Source organism: Nyctibius grandis, chromosome 4 (genome assembly GCF_013368605.1).
Source record: "Nyctibius grandis isolate bNycGra1 chromosome 4, bNycGra1.pri, whole genome shotgun sequence".
NCBI classification, from domain to species: domain Eukaryota; kingdom Metazoa; phylum Chordata; class Aves; order Nyctibiiformes; family Nyctibiidae; genus Nyctibius; species Nyctibius grandis.
The window spans coordinates 49,887,535-49,903,092 of NC_090661.1; the positions used below are offsets into that span (position 1 = coordinate 49,887,535).

Here is a 15,558-nt window from a genome sequence, read left to right on the forward strand (position 1 = left end):
ATCTTCCAATGTCAGCAATAACAAAAACAGTGATCAATTTCAAGCTGTAGGATTTAGCATCTCAAATTTGCATTCAGGTGTTACCTCCCAACTTGCATTAAGAAAATTATATTTTACTGATAATTATCCTCTTCCTCTTCTATCTGAACAATAACTTACAAATCTTTCTTCTTAATGTAAAAGAGATTGAAAGTATAAAAAGTAGAAAGGCTTCATAAAAAATAGAAACAAACATTGTCACAAAACATGGATTGAATTTGCATGATGTTGTGCTATTTGCAAGTAATTATCCTCTGCCTGTGTCAAAATGGCTTCTGGAAGCAGAAAGGACAAGGCATTTGCAGGCAGTTTAACTCTTGGTTCGTGAGAAATGGGTGGCAGTGGATACATGCCTGACTGGTTGTCATGTAAGCAAACTATGAATAAGAGATGCTCCTGAACAGAACTAATGTCCTGGCAACACTTTACACACACACAGCACTATGGGAAGTGCCAGGACACTGCATTTGAGCATTAGCTCCCTACTCCCACAAGGCAGCAGTTCCAACACTGCACTCTGATTTACAAAGGGCCTTTTATGTGTGAATGCAAGCTTTTTTTTAATGTACAGAATATATTTTAAATATATATTTGAAATCTGAAGGTGTCTGCTAAAACGTACAGACAATCAGGAAGGATAAAATCGTAATTTGCACAAACAAATTTAAAATGTTTATATTTGCAGCCTGGATATTGTCTCAGTATTGATTTATTTTGATGAATTTTTTTGGATTTCCAATGACAAGAAACCACAGGCCTGATACATACTATTGTGTGATGTCTTATTGGACATTCCTACATAAGAAGAAAGAATCATGGTTCAGAAATGCTAGGGCAAGCCAAGACCCAGCCCATCTATTCCACCTGATAGACTTACTAGCTTGGGACATCTGGATAATCCAGCTGCATTCATGGCATGTACATGCATGAAGGCTTTTGTCCTTCCAACTTAATATCTCATTAAATGACATTAATTCATCATTAAAATGGTATTCCTTCATGCTTTCAGTTCCAGTGTTGATGTGGGCAGATGAACAGATTCTGAGATTCTGTCTGCACCTCCCAGTATAAACATGTAAAAAGCACACAAAACAGTCACTGAAATGATTAGATCTATCACATGGACGTCACCATTAGAAGTGTTAAAGTAGAAAAATAGCATCCTTTGTATGGCTCAAATCTACGACATTTCTCTTCCCAGAGACGGGATGAAGATTGAACTGTACAGAAAAACTACATTACACTGTATTTCATATAACTGGTGCTCAAATACTGTAGCAGAAATCCACACAGAAAGGTGCAGTGTAAAATTATCACATCTTCTCTTAAAAGTAAAATGACAGTTAAAAACCCAGAACTGCAACCTTTTTTTAAAAAAATGCATAAAAATTAATATTTTTCATAATTTAGAAAAATTATCAGCGGTGTCATTGTGATTGGTTTAGAAATGGATTTAAGAAACTTACCACTTCTAAGGCCATAATACGATCCTAAAAATAAAGTACAAGATGCCATTAGAAAGTAAAGAATATAAACGCAACGTAAGTTGAACAACGATGAAAAGGATTCATTTTGGTTTTTTTGCTGATTATATGTATGGTACTTTGTAAAAATCTCACTGAATAGGAACTGCTGTACTTAACTGGACCTCTGTCCCATTTATCTTACTATCTCACTTAGAAATTTATTCCAAAGAAAAGAAACTCCCCAGAAATGAGGTGATAGAAGAATTTGAAAAAAATTTGCTCCATGATGTATTTTTTTCCCCAAAGAGTACTATTAGATTTTCAATATTGTTGATTTTACTCTTATGTATCCCAAAGTTTGATTTCTTTTTTTGTTCATCTGTGACTGTAAATCTAGCATGTTTTGGAGTTCATGTCACGTTAGCATCTGGTTTAGTTTTCTTTTAGGCATTTCCTTAGAAAACTAAAAAGTAAATTCCATATCATTATTCTGTTATCCAGAAATAGCTCTGAAGAATGTTTTATTAATAACAAGATGAAGTTAGTCAAACTCTAATGTCAGACAAAAATAAAATGCAAATAAAATACACTTGTGTCAGTTTTAATCCAGTACAAAATATAGAGAACCTAGAATTTATAAATTTACTGTATATAATTTAAAATTCAGTTTCCATTTAAAAGTATCTTTAAGAAAAATATTAAGCTAGTAAAATCACGACCATGTCCTCTGGCACTATGTCCTGACTAGGTATGATATTTTAAGTAATCTGAGACAACACACATTCAAGTGTTTAGGTGAGCCCACATTTACAGTACCTGACCATTAAGACATCACAGGAACTCTCACCTTGCTCAAATATTACCTTTTTGAACGTATGGGACTTTTTTTTTTCCTTTCTGGGTGGATTAGGCTAAGAATCTTTATACTTTTTCCTGTTCTATCCCTCCCTAACAGGAAAAAATTATTATAATAATCTAGATTTATTCCTGCAGCATCCAAAGACAGTTAGAGAAGTCTGAACTGACTTCACTATTTTGAAAGCAACAGGTACAAGAAAAATTTCTTAGACCAATGGAAGAATTTGGAAGCCAGAAACAGTTCTTGCCATTTGCAAGAATGTGAAAGTATTTTTATTTTTTTTTTTAAGACTAGGCGGAAATGAGTTACAAAGACTCTTCTAGAGTTACTAAAAAATTTTAAAATAATGTTTATGTTTACTAACTGAACAGGTGTACATATTTGTGTAAAACCAGTATTTACATATTGTGTATTTACATATTTGTGTAAAACTAGTGTCCCTTGGATTACTAAAGGGCTAACTTATATTCATGTAATTTTTTGAAGAAAAAATACAGTTCACCCTAGTGAAATGTTTAAAGCACATTCACTGAATGATGGTCGGGGTGCAAATGATGTCAGTTTTCATCAGCCACTTACAAGAGTTGCACCTTTGATTACAATTCTAAACCATAGGCAGAAAGTGAGACAATACACTGTAGGAAAAATAACTGCATCAAGTGATGCTGAAAAAAAAAAAAATAAAATATCATCTGGAAAAGACTAATTAGTTTTGAAGATGTACAAAAAAAACAAGCAAAATTGTTCAGAAAAGCATGTACAAGGAAATTTCTAAAGGGAAAACATGAATGCACACATAAACAAGTTTGATGGAAATCTAGCACGCTATCAAAATACAACTGCTTAAAAAAAATGCTAACATTTTGCCAGTAGTGGATGCCACTAAACTGGCTGATGTGGGAACTGCATACACAGTGGTTCAAAACTCCCTGTGCATAAACCAGTGGTGAATAATAAAACAAACATACGGAGAGAATAAAAATGCACTCCTCATCACTTTCAGTTACAGAACTCTTTCAAAGTAGCAAGTTAAAAAAAAAAAAAAAAAAGCAAACTTTCTTTTTCAATTTATTTTTTTAAACAAAATGGAGGATGATCTTATCCCTAAGAACTAGGAATCAAAAAGCCCAGATACATGTCTCAGATTTCCTGTAGATTTATTTCGCCTATGTTTTAGTTTATCAGTAAAACTAGGATAATATGAGGTTCTAGAATACTTAATTTTGACTCGTCTATTAAGAAATGTTTGCTCAGTGGCCATCACAATGCATGGTAGTTGGGGATTCCAACTACAATGGTGCATAAGAGTTTACTGAATTTTACTGAAATTTTTGCTCAGAAAAGGTGGCGTATTAAACTAATCTTTACTCTTTCTTGGAAGCAGGTCTGAGATACAGACTATTTCAGTACATCAGAACAAACTTATGACAAAAAATATTATGGGAAAAACTCAAAAATATTATGAGATGCTTGTTCTTCCACAAAATTGCACTGGCTGTTACAAACACTCATATTTATTTAGATTCTGCAACAAAACCCGAATTTATTACCATAAAAAGATGGTATTTATAGATCTCATAGATTTGTGGTGATAGCAATTCACATATAAATTTATTCAGTTAAAAAGGACTGCTTTGAAAAAGAAAGTCTTAGAGTGAGTGTATTAGTAGGATGATTCCAATGGTAGAATAAATAGCATTTTCAAAATGACTCATGTATTAAATAAGGCGCATGATCTAGCTGCCAAATTCTAAAAACTGAGTAGACTCTTACAATCTCAGCAGATAATTTTCTGAAGACTACCATGTAATGTATTAGGAAACTTACCATGGATAATTTATACATTGTCAATATATTTATATTTTTAAATTAAGATTCTGTATTTTATATTTAATTTTTTAAATTTATATTAGCATGTCACTAATTCCAAAGCAAATGAAAATAGCTTGCAATTGTTTTCTCAGAAAACATCCATACAGTTGAATATTGCAATTACCATGCATAGCATATTATTTTCATGAATGCAATCATTTGTACCATGGAGCAGTTTTCACAAAAAGGAAGGTGAAAACCTTATAATCAGTGTTTTTTCTTCCAATGAAGTAAGAAAAGAAGTGAGGTGGCTATCAGAGAGACTGTAGAAAGTGATCTAGATTCACAAGTTAAAATTGTATTATGATGAGTATGAGTGCACATGTAACAAGAGAGAGCAAGCATATGTGTAATGAGAACATAGATCTAGAACATATATAAACTCTCATATATAATTATATAAACTCATATATAAATTAATTTATAACATTGAAACTCTAGTCAAAATTATGCAACAAGCTCAAAATGAAAAACCAAGAATACAGTCATGTCACGCAAAACACCAGCCTCTTAGCTCCCAAAACACCCTGTATCAAAGAACCGCATATATTACATAGAGTTTCCATCTTGACACATAATATGAGACAAGAGTCAGGTTCCATAGAAAGATGTAGGTATAAAGATTCCTAGTGTCTACTTAACCAAGTATTATTTTGTCTTTATCATGCTAGTTGCAGTCCAACATATTCCCTGACTAGAGAAATACATGAAAACTACTAGCCCAATATTTCCAGGAACAATCCTCATAAAACTGCTTTTTTCTTTCTCTTCTTTGTGGTTTTCAGCTGATGACATTGTAGAAGCACTAACTGTACTTCATTCAAATTATTTTTAACAAAAGGTGCTCTTTGTCTCCCCTCAAAAACTGAGCAAACTAAAAGCATAAGAAAACATACATCCATAGCTCTGGGGAATTATTCTTGTTACTTGATGCAGAGACAAGGCAAAGAACCTCATGGTATCCCCAGTCATCATTTCACAGAATCAAACAGGTTGGAAGAGACCAGGCTGGTCTTTTTCCCCGACGGCTTGTCTTACTACAGACTGGGACAGCCTGCTCCTGAATATTTAGCAATTCCCTTTTGAAGCATGTCCAGCCTTCCCGGACTCCTTTGCCCTTCAGGACCGATTGCCAAGGGACTCGGTCCACCAGCCTCTTAAACAGGCTAAAGTCAGCCCACCGGAAATCTAACGCAGAAGTTCTACTCTTGCCCCTCCTTACTTCCCCCACTATCGAAAACTCTAACATTTCGTGGTCGCTACTCCCAAGACGGCCACCGACCCTCACATCTCCCACTAGTCCTTCTCTGTTCACAAACAACAGGTCAAGCAGGGCCCCTCCTCTAGTGGGCTCATTTACCACTTGCATGAGGAAGTTGTCCTCCAGAAATTCGAGGAACCTCCTAGATCGCTTCCTCTCTGCCATGTTGTATTTCCAGCAGACATCCGGCAAGTTGAAGTTGCCCACGAGTACAAAGGCCGGCGACCGGGCGGCTTCTGACAGCCGCTTGTAAAACGCCTCGTCCGCCTGCTCATCCTGGTTGGGTGGTCTATAACAGACTCCCACCGTAATGTCCGCCCTGCTGACCTTCCCCCTGATCTTCACCCATAAACATTCAACCAATTTGCCCACAGCAATACACTGATTTCTGTCAGATCTCATGTCTCTTGCTTTTCTAAGACTATGGTCAGCATTCACGGCTCAAGTAACAAGAAATAACTCCTTCAGCCATGATAATCTGACTGCTTTCAATTGTCTGTCCATAATCTAAAATGCACAATATTTCTGTCCACCTGTTCCCAGAACGTGCTTTACACAAATGGTCTGTTTAGACTGCAAACAAAATGCATCAAGGATTGACTAACTACTTATAATTCTCTGTACATATAAAGATACTTATCAAAACAGGAGCCCAGGAATTGTAGGCAAAAAAATAAAAACAAACAATATGACCTATTGTCTACTGAAGCAAGGACTAACTGAGTAGGACCTAATACCAGGGGAATCCTATTCAAGGTCTGTATGCCTTGGGGGCAAGGAGTACTATTTTATTTGCTAGTGGTCCTTAATTTGACAATTACCTTCTAGTAATCTACTCCAATGAAACCATTCATACATTAACCAACTATACACATGCTTTGCTGAACTGGGGCTCAGAAGAAACAAATAATCCATGTCACCTGGTTAACAAAAGTATAAGTTAAGTGCCAGTTTCAGCTCTAGGAAATGCCATATTTAAAGAAACTCTCACTTTCCTCTTACTTCCCTATGCTTTATATATTGAGATGCAACAGCTTGGGGAGATTCAGTCGTGATGACACGAGTCAGTTTTTACAACTATTTGCTAGCAAAGTTGTGCATATTCAGCTACTGCAAGTTTAGAATACAATATTACAAGAACAGAGGATCCCAGACTGGGCACATTTTGAAACATATTGACCAAGCTGGATGTAATACTATCTAGAAAAACAATAGATGTTTTTCCCGAGTACTTTGACTGTGAAAGTATGGGCATCTGAAGGAGTAAAAAACTGCTATCAAGCATCTGAATACAAAAATAGCAGTCAGAGCAGTACAAGTCACACACTTAACCAGAACCGCCAGTTACGGAAGGGCATAAAGCAATTTGATCAGGAACTTGACAGACCATCAGAAATACAGGCAAGCACATATAAGCACACAAGACACTATTATGATGCAACTTTCTGCAGTATAAAATTACTCCTCATTCAATCAGAAGTAACATAATTAGAACAATTTGTCAACTATAGAGCTTCACATGAAAGCAGATGCAGAATTGCTTCACATGAAAGGAGATCTTTTTACATTGATGTAACTAGATATGCACCTGTGTAAACTGCTTGTGCAGACAAGCTCTCAGCCTTGTTGAACTTGAGCTGCCAGAAACCTAGGCCAAGATTTTTGTTTGAACAGGAAACAGCTGGATTGGTGTGTTGTGTAACTTTTGGGCCTTGCAATTTTTCTCTTCTCACTGGATCAAACTGTTTCTACACTAACTCTTTGATACCTCTAGCCCTCAAAATGCCTTCTATTTATTATATGAGAAGGCTTATCTTCAAACTCCTACAGTCAAAACTCAGGTCAGTGTATAATTTCATTTTCCTTAACAGTCTTATCTTCATTAATTCCCTCATAAATGTCCTGCTTCCAGTACACTTATAGAATGCTGCTTCATTGATACACTCTTCATATTGTATCTAAACTTTACTATATTCATGTTTGGTATAGTTTGCTGTCATTTTTTGTAAAAAATGTCTTCTTTTCCTTCTGTATTCTGAAGAATACATTCACTACCCTCCCTAATAATCTCCTGAGCCTCACAATTTAGACACTACAGCTTGGTTTTGCTTTCCTAGACATTTTCATTTCAAACGAGTATGTTCTGACTGTAATGCTTAAATACTACTCCAAAGCTGAGCCTAGAGTAAATCTTACTTTCTAAGTGCAAATTTAAAGTGCTTAGCACAAGCAGCTTTACTGCTAGATGCCATACAGTGAGGATTTACCATATTGTATCCAGTCCTAGCATATATTGACTTATCCCTTCTTCCTCAGGAAGGTGATTATGTTTCAGAGATTTACAATATTTACTTAAAATCTTTTACTCTCAGTTTTATTCAGATATACAGAAGAAAGCAGCACAGTCTAGAAAACCTAGCCCAACCAATGAAGTAGAATCTGAAGCATTTTTGAAGTTCTGAATGCTGACATCAGTATATAGAACAACTTCAGTATATAGTGTGATTTAAAAGCAGCATTCTTTCCACTGATGGACTAGATTTATTGACTCATAGGACAATGCTGACTACCTCAATCTTCTCTAATGTGCAACTTAATTGGCAGGCAGCAACTCAGTAGACTTAGCAGTGAGTATTACTAGTTATCAGGTCTGTATTTGGCTGCATATATTTCCAAAGCTGAATTTAAGACACAAGGGAGTTCAGAAAATCGTAATGTTGTAATACAACTTAGTAATTTTAAGGGTGACAAAAAGTGTAGCTAGTTAATTAAATAGAAAGTATACCTGGAGAGCTCCCATTTCTTCCTCTCTTCTGAGGGTCTTCTCTAGTAGCTCTGTAAAATGAAAAATGGAACTTGTAAATTCAACTTTGTGTCTTGTGGCCTGACAGAAAAAGTACTGTGTAAAACAGTCAGTGAGTTTTTTGTTTTACAGCTTTCACATTCCTTTTCAATTAAACTAATTGATGAAACGTGTCAGTGATATGATTGTTTCCAAGCAAGGGCTATTGAGATGACTAAAAAACAGCCACAAGACGACAGCTTGACTGGGGAAAAAAAAACCATTCAAATTCACAGAAAAACTTGCCTATGCTTAAATCAATCTTTTGGTGTATTTTAGAATTGAATGAAAAAAATCAGAGATTCACTCTGAAAATTGATTAAAACAGAACTAGATCTAAAACAGAAGTAGATCATCAAAGCCATGTAATTATACATGAAAAGTTACTCTAGGTTACTTTTTTAACAACTGAGTAACATCCCCTGGGGAAACGAGTGCAAAGAATTTTCGCTATTACAATAATTACCCTCTCTCACTAAAATGGAACAATTTTGATAATGGAAATAGCCAGTTCACTGTAACAAACATATTAGAAAAGTTTTTTATAGTCTTTACACCATAAAATCCTAATATCTTGTATTCAATTGTGTGACAATTATATACATTGGCACATACATGCACATATGTAACATTTCATGTTAGAAATTAATTTGTTTGAGTTCTGCGGGATATGTCACAAGTTGCTTTTCTATTTTATTTCCTTCACTTATTTTATGATTAAAATTTCGTTTTTGATCAATTTCATCATATTGAGAATTCTGGGAAATCTTAAAGTTATAAAACTCATTGAGTTTTGCTTAAGAGCACTACTTTAACTAAGCCAGAGACTGACTTTGAATCAAGATATTCTCCAGTTTGCTAGCAATTTGGAGAGTTATGAGATTACGAAATTGCCTTGACAGCCTCATAGGACTGAATTCTGACTGTTAATTCCCTCAGCAGCCAAGTACAGAACAGCTAACTGAAAGTACCTGTGTATACTTCCTTAACAAATAAAGATTACTGATAAATGCATAGTTTGGTTATTAAAGATTAGCTTCATTGATTTACAACAGAAACTACTTAACATATTCTACTGACATGAATTTGCCTTCTTGCCTTTATTTCTCTAATCTTTTAATTTTCTTTCTCTTTTCTCTCATTATGAAGACTCCTTGTGAGCACCCTAACCTGTTACCTCTTTTCTCATAGTTATTATCCATTTCTGACTCCACTCAGATTATTTGAGACTTATTTTCAGGCATCAGTCCTTTAAAAGTGACGTAGATAACGTACAAAATTTTAGTTATTTCTTCCACAAGCAGAGAGATTGACTTGCTGTTCTTTCTTTCTAGCTTCTATGCAGTTTTTTCAAATCCTTTCTTAAAATTAATAAAAGTACTGTTTCTTCACTTTCTTTTGGCACGTTCGTGTTTTTCTGGATTGTTCTTTGGTATGCTTTCCAGTACAGTGACTCAACTGCCATATAAATTACTCTAGCTAAATGTGCAGCCATCAACATTAGCTAGTGTGAGAATTTGGGTTTGGAAAGTGGCTGCTCTGTATGTTTTCTTTGGGTATATTCCAGTATTGTAACTGAGTTGGTAAAAATTTGTATCGTAACACTAGCTTTTAAAAAAAATGAGGAGGGAGGAATAAGTCTACGAGAAATGGATGGAAAATAAAAGATTCTTCCCCATGTTCCATCTGACCAAAAAAAGATTCTTATACTTCACTTTGCTTTATTTCCATTCTAACGCAATATTTGAGATTTCGCTGTACAGACATGATTGTTCTAAGTGAAAAGTATGTTACTACAAGATTCTTTTCAAAGGCCTTTTATAAATGTAAGGTAAGCTGAGCTAATTTCTGCTAACAGTCTCTAGATTTGAAAGTTCTGCATCTGAAATTAGCAATCTCTAAAATCCATTTACTTTATTGTAGCACTGCCTAAATTGGCTCTCCTGCAGGATGCTTCATAAAACTCTGTCCCCAGAAGGGCAGTTAGGTATTGAAGGGCAGGTACTTTACAGAGTTGCCTTTTATGACCATATATTTAAGAACCAAGTTCTGCATTTAAACTGATGATTCCATTTAGTATTCCATCTAAAATAATAGCATATTTTCTCCAAAACTAAAGCAAAAAAAATAAATATTAATGCAATACATATTAAACAGCTATACAATAAGTCCCATAAAAATACAGCATATTGTATCATTCTTTTAAACATTGCTATTTATGACGTCAGAAGGTCTTTGCTTACTTGATCTGAAGAGCTCTGTTGCTTTGCTTTATAATTTGTAAAACAGTTCCCATATTTAAGTTCTTGGGCAAATATGTTTTATATATTCAGCGCCAGAAAATAATGTTACAATAAATTTAAGATAGAGAATGCATCATGCCTGTAATATAGCAAAGATGGTCACTAGCCCTAGAGGAGGCTCCTTTCGTTCATCCTGTGAACAGCCTCCAAGTTTCTCTAATTACAACTTTCCTTCCTAAAGGAAGTTGCACAGTGGCATGAGTTTCTACATTTGTGAACAATCCTGCTATGATCATCTTTCAAGGCCTAATACAACCACCGGGTTCTTGTTTTTTTCCAAAGCAATATATCATTATTCTCATGGGGTGCGGAACACATCAATTTATAGATTGTCTAGAATAATCAGCTTTAATGAAAAAGCATTACAAAGGCACCTTCAGGCATTGATGGTTCTTCCCAAAAGATGAATAATACATGGGAAAAGACAACAAAAGAAATTACTTTTAGAAATAGGTATTCATCAACTTATTTCCTTTTTAAATTTTTAGCTCAATATGAAGCTTGCAATCCTACAATGAGCTATAAGCTAAAACTATTTAAAAAATCAAATATGTTTCAGTTGTTTAATACTGCTCAAAGTCAACAGCAAGCTCAGGATATTGTCTGCAAAATTAGGGATCACATGCTTGTGTAGTTTTACAAAAATAATTTATTTACGGTGGTTAAACTCCAAATCATCTAAGGTTTATATTGCGTTTAGCTATGCATCAGTGAACATCAACTGAGTGTCCTTGCACTTATACCACAGTGGCTTAGATTTATCTCATCAAACTTCCAGGAAATATACAGGTTATGATTTAAAATATTCCATAAGAATAATTATCTTTTGCAATTTGCCTGACACTGAAACAATATAGTAAGTTGCAAAATAGTGCAAATATTAACCTGGAGATGAAGATTTTATATTCCATCATAACTCTCAGATAAGTGAGGAAAAAAGGTATGCGGTTATTCAGACAGACTCCTTTCACGTGCACATACACACATCCCCCCAGTTGTAGTTTTCACTGCTGGTGAAAAGCATCAGAAAATAGATTTAGGAGCAGATATTTATTGATTAGAATGACTAAAGTACAATGGTACTATCTTATTTACTCTAGCTGATCCATTAATGTGCCAATAACTAACTCTAGAATGTTAAAAAGCACTTCAACTCCTTTACCTCTGTGCTGGGAGTAACAAAGCCAGGAAACAGGACATTGACTTTATATTACCTGGAGCAAGCAACTTCCCAAGAATTTGAATTAAAAATCATAGGTTTTTTTTAGAAAGAACACTGAACAGCCTTCAATTATTACTAAGTAGGAACAGGATTTCAGACACTGCACGACCTCCCATTTTAAGAAACCGGAGATAGTGATAGACCACATTCTGCTTCACGTTCTCTGTGAAGACTGAAGTGCCAGAGACAAGTCAACAAATTGGATCAATAGCAGATTTGTATGTTCACCACTAAGAATTTAAATTTGGTACCTGCTAATTGTTCTAGCAAAAGGGGAATGCACAAATACAGAACTGTATACAAAATCATTTCTTATAGTCACAGATACCTGGTCAGATAGTCAAAAATCCTAAAATGTGATTCAGATTACTCTGAAGTTGACATTTGCACTTCAATTCAGTTCTGCATACATAGCTAATATGCTGTAAACTATCCAATATATTTGCAAGCTGCTGGCAGATCTGACTCAAGACTCTCACCCTCTGAAGCAGCTGCAGGTCACACAGGAAACTATATAGCAACTCATATAGCACACAAAACACTGCTACTATGTGGCATTAAAATGAGAAATCCAGGTTATTACCAGAAAAGAATGGCAGTTTGGAGAAAAGCGTCAATGTATTTTTTACATCATAAAGCTAAGAACAGTTCTTCTCTAAAACACAAGTCAGGGCTTTCGGTTATACATTAGTAAAACAATTTTTGATTTCCCAAAATTTGGAACCATAGAAATTTAGGGTTTATGTTACAGAAGAGGATGGCAAACTCTTGAGAAATCACTTAATTAGACACCTTGATAATTTTATCTTTAAATTTGCTTTGATCAAAATTTGCAGTAAATTTATTTCAAGTCTTTCCTATCATTCTTACTTCAAATACACATCCCATAGCTTTCAATCATCATTTGGATATGTTTCCCACAAAGCTCCCAAACAGATACTGCAGCATTCCTGCAGATGCACAAGGTAGACAAGCAGGTTTCGATCAAGTCTGAAGGAATTTTCAAGCAGCTGAATAAACCAGTTTCTCTCAGCTAGAAATTACTTACCTTGCACATGCCTATACAGCAAAGTTTAATCACATATTACACCACTTACAAGTTTTTCCCTTCACACAGTGAATCCAACATGAAGGCCCTATTTTTGGGTGTGAATTAAGCTGTTTCTGACTGAACCGGTTTAAACAAAATGTTCCAGAATAGACATATTCCTGGCTAGTAGGGACAGAACAACTGCAGTTTCACCTTCTACCTGTGTTAGTAGGGTTCTGGTGAATGGCCTCACAACAGTCACGGTCCAGAAACACTCAATACTACAAGATTATTCAATGAGGCTAGACCTTTCTGCAGTCAGGCCAGACACCACAAATCACCCTGGCACTAACCCAACTGAGATGTAAAACAGTACTGGGACTCACTTCAAACTGCTCTAATTGAAACAGTACTTGCCATGCATGTAAGCCATTAAGGGAATTTCTATATAAACATGATATTATCTTAAAAGAGCTCTAGAAAAATAGATACTTCTTAGAACCTTAATTTTTGCTAGTGTAGAACAAGGCCCATAAATTATAAGTATTTCAGAATGCATTTATGTAAACCCAAGCAAGACTTAAAAAACAGACAAATATCTGAAGTCAAAGGTGATACTGTTTCACTTCAATACAACATACAGTATCTCTAAAATATAGAATATTTCTACCCTACTAGTTTCATCCCCACTGCATTCATAGGTTTAGTGAATGAAGATTAAGTAGGGAGAAATCTCAAATGTTGGGGGTTTTTTTGGAATTGTATTCAGATGGTTAATAGTTTTCATTTAATAGTTTTCATGGCCAAACTCAATATTCACTGCGTTTTTTTTTATTTGTAGCTTCTGATAAACGTAAGAAGTCTCAAGGGATTTTTAATACTGATTAGAGCTTTCTAGTCCATTAGTCCATTATTAATATGAGCACATTCCACTATCTTTAAAGATTATAATTCAGTTACCACCACTGCAATCACTGCAGCGCTCATCACCATCAAGAATCAAACAGCTGTTGATCTGTATCTAAATCAACAGTTTTCTCATCCATATGTAAAAAGACCTCCAAACTCAAAGGAATGCCATTTAAAAAAAGGGATTACCTTTTGCCATATTCTTTGCCTTTATAAATTCTAGCAATTTATTAGCTACTGTAGTCTTTAGTAAGTAACATAGTCACTATTTCAAAAGAATATACTTTAAACAAAACTGAAGTTTTTTTGATTAATTCAGTTTTTTGATACCTTTTAGGTATACACTTTTACTTTTGCTGTGGAACTTCAAACAGATTCTTAAACCTACAGTGGTGCGTTTGTTTGCATTAACCTGAAGCAGCACCCACAATCATAACAGAGAATAGAAAAAGGCATCTGAAGCTAAGAGAGGAGGAAACAGTTCACTGTTCAGATTCCCTAAGAGACTTATTGCTATGCAGGAAACAGAACATACTGTGTTTTCTTTCTATTCCCTGAGGCTTAGGCAGGTTTGTTTTTTTTTCATTATTTGCAAAGAAGCTAATCACTTTTGGGAAAAGTATAACATATGGAAGGGAAAAGTAATCATTTGGGGCGCGTGAGACAAAACAGAGAAGTGCAACTTAAGATTCTGATATAATTTTCTATTCAAGTCATACTCCTGCTCACAACTGTTATGAGACTTTTAGGAATTAGTGGTGGGTCAGGCCTAAAAATCACACAGCCTACATCCCACTTCAGACAGTAAGCATAAGTGGATATTAAGACAGGAGGAGAAAAATTTATTATTTACTCTAATGGCAGTTTCCAGCAATGAGCAGCTGAGAGAATTCCTAAGAAAAAGGACTGCATCTGGACCATCCACAATCTATCTGACCTCCATAAACTTCATTCTTTCTTCATTGAACCTATTTTTTGTTGTTTTCAATGCTAGAACATTTTGCAACTATGAGTTTCTATAATTGAAGCACGTACTATGTAAAAAAAAAAATGCTTCCTCTTGCATTAAACATTATGTCTGGTCTTTCAAAGTCTTCTTTACATGTATAAATCTTGCTTCTAATTTACTCCCTTCAATAATTCTTCCTTATGTTTCACACCGTTATTTCTCTTTATTATTTCCTTTTCACTTTGATTTGTATTTGATGCAGACACTCAAAAGTGAACTATCTCCCACAGTTCATTTAGAAAACCTCTTCCAACTTCTCATTAGTCCCAAGAAGCTGTCTCAAATTCTCCTCATCATTTCTATAACCCCTCTGTACCTACCATTACCTGAACTATTACAGTGTCTGCCTTACACTGAATTCAAAAGTACAAGAGTGGATACATGTGTATTTCACATACACAGTTTTAGTACACAAGATACCATGTCCAGTTGCTATAACCCCCTTCTACAGTCCAATATGCTTGCAGTGAAATAGTTGGTCTGAATACGAGATTATACACATTCAGAAAACTATATTACAAGATTACCAAACAAAAAGTTATAGGTTCCAATGTGCTGCTTATGCATTTTTAAAAGAGGCCTTTATAAAAGAATGAAAATTTTTTTTCTAATGCTTACATAAGACTTCTTAGTTCTATTCCTGGCTCTGCCATACATGTTAGTATCTTCTGGGAAATTTTCTGTGCTTCACTTAAAAATCACTAAAGAAAATATTTCCCTATCTTCACAGAGCTGATGTAAGGCTT

General features: G+C 34.9%; 1 protein-coding gene across 1 annotated transcript in view; it reads right to left on the reverse strand.

Moving 5' to 3' along the window:
• CEP128 (centrosomal protein 128) overlaps positions 1-15,558 on the reverse strand; it is a 127,909-nt gene that overhangs the window by 27,433 nt on the left and 84,918 nt on the right. Inside the window, 2 exon segments of the mRNA XM_068399239.1 lie at positions 1,506-1,529; positions 8,283-8,332. Of these exon segments, the coding sequence (XP_068255340.1) occupies positions 1,506-1,529; positions 8,283-8,332 (74 nt within the window).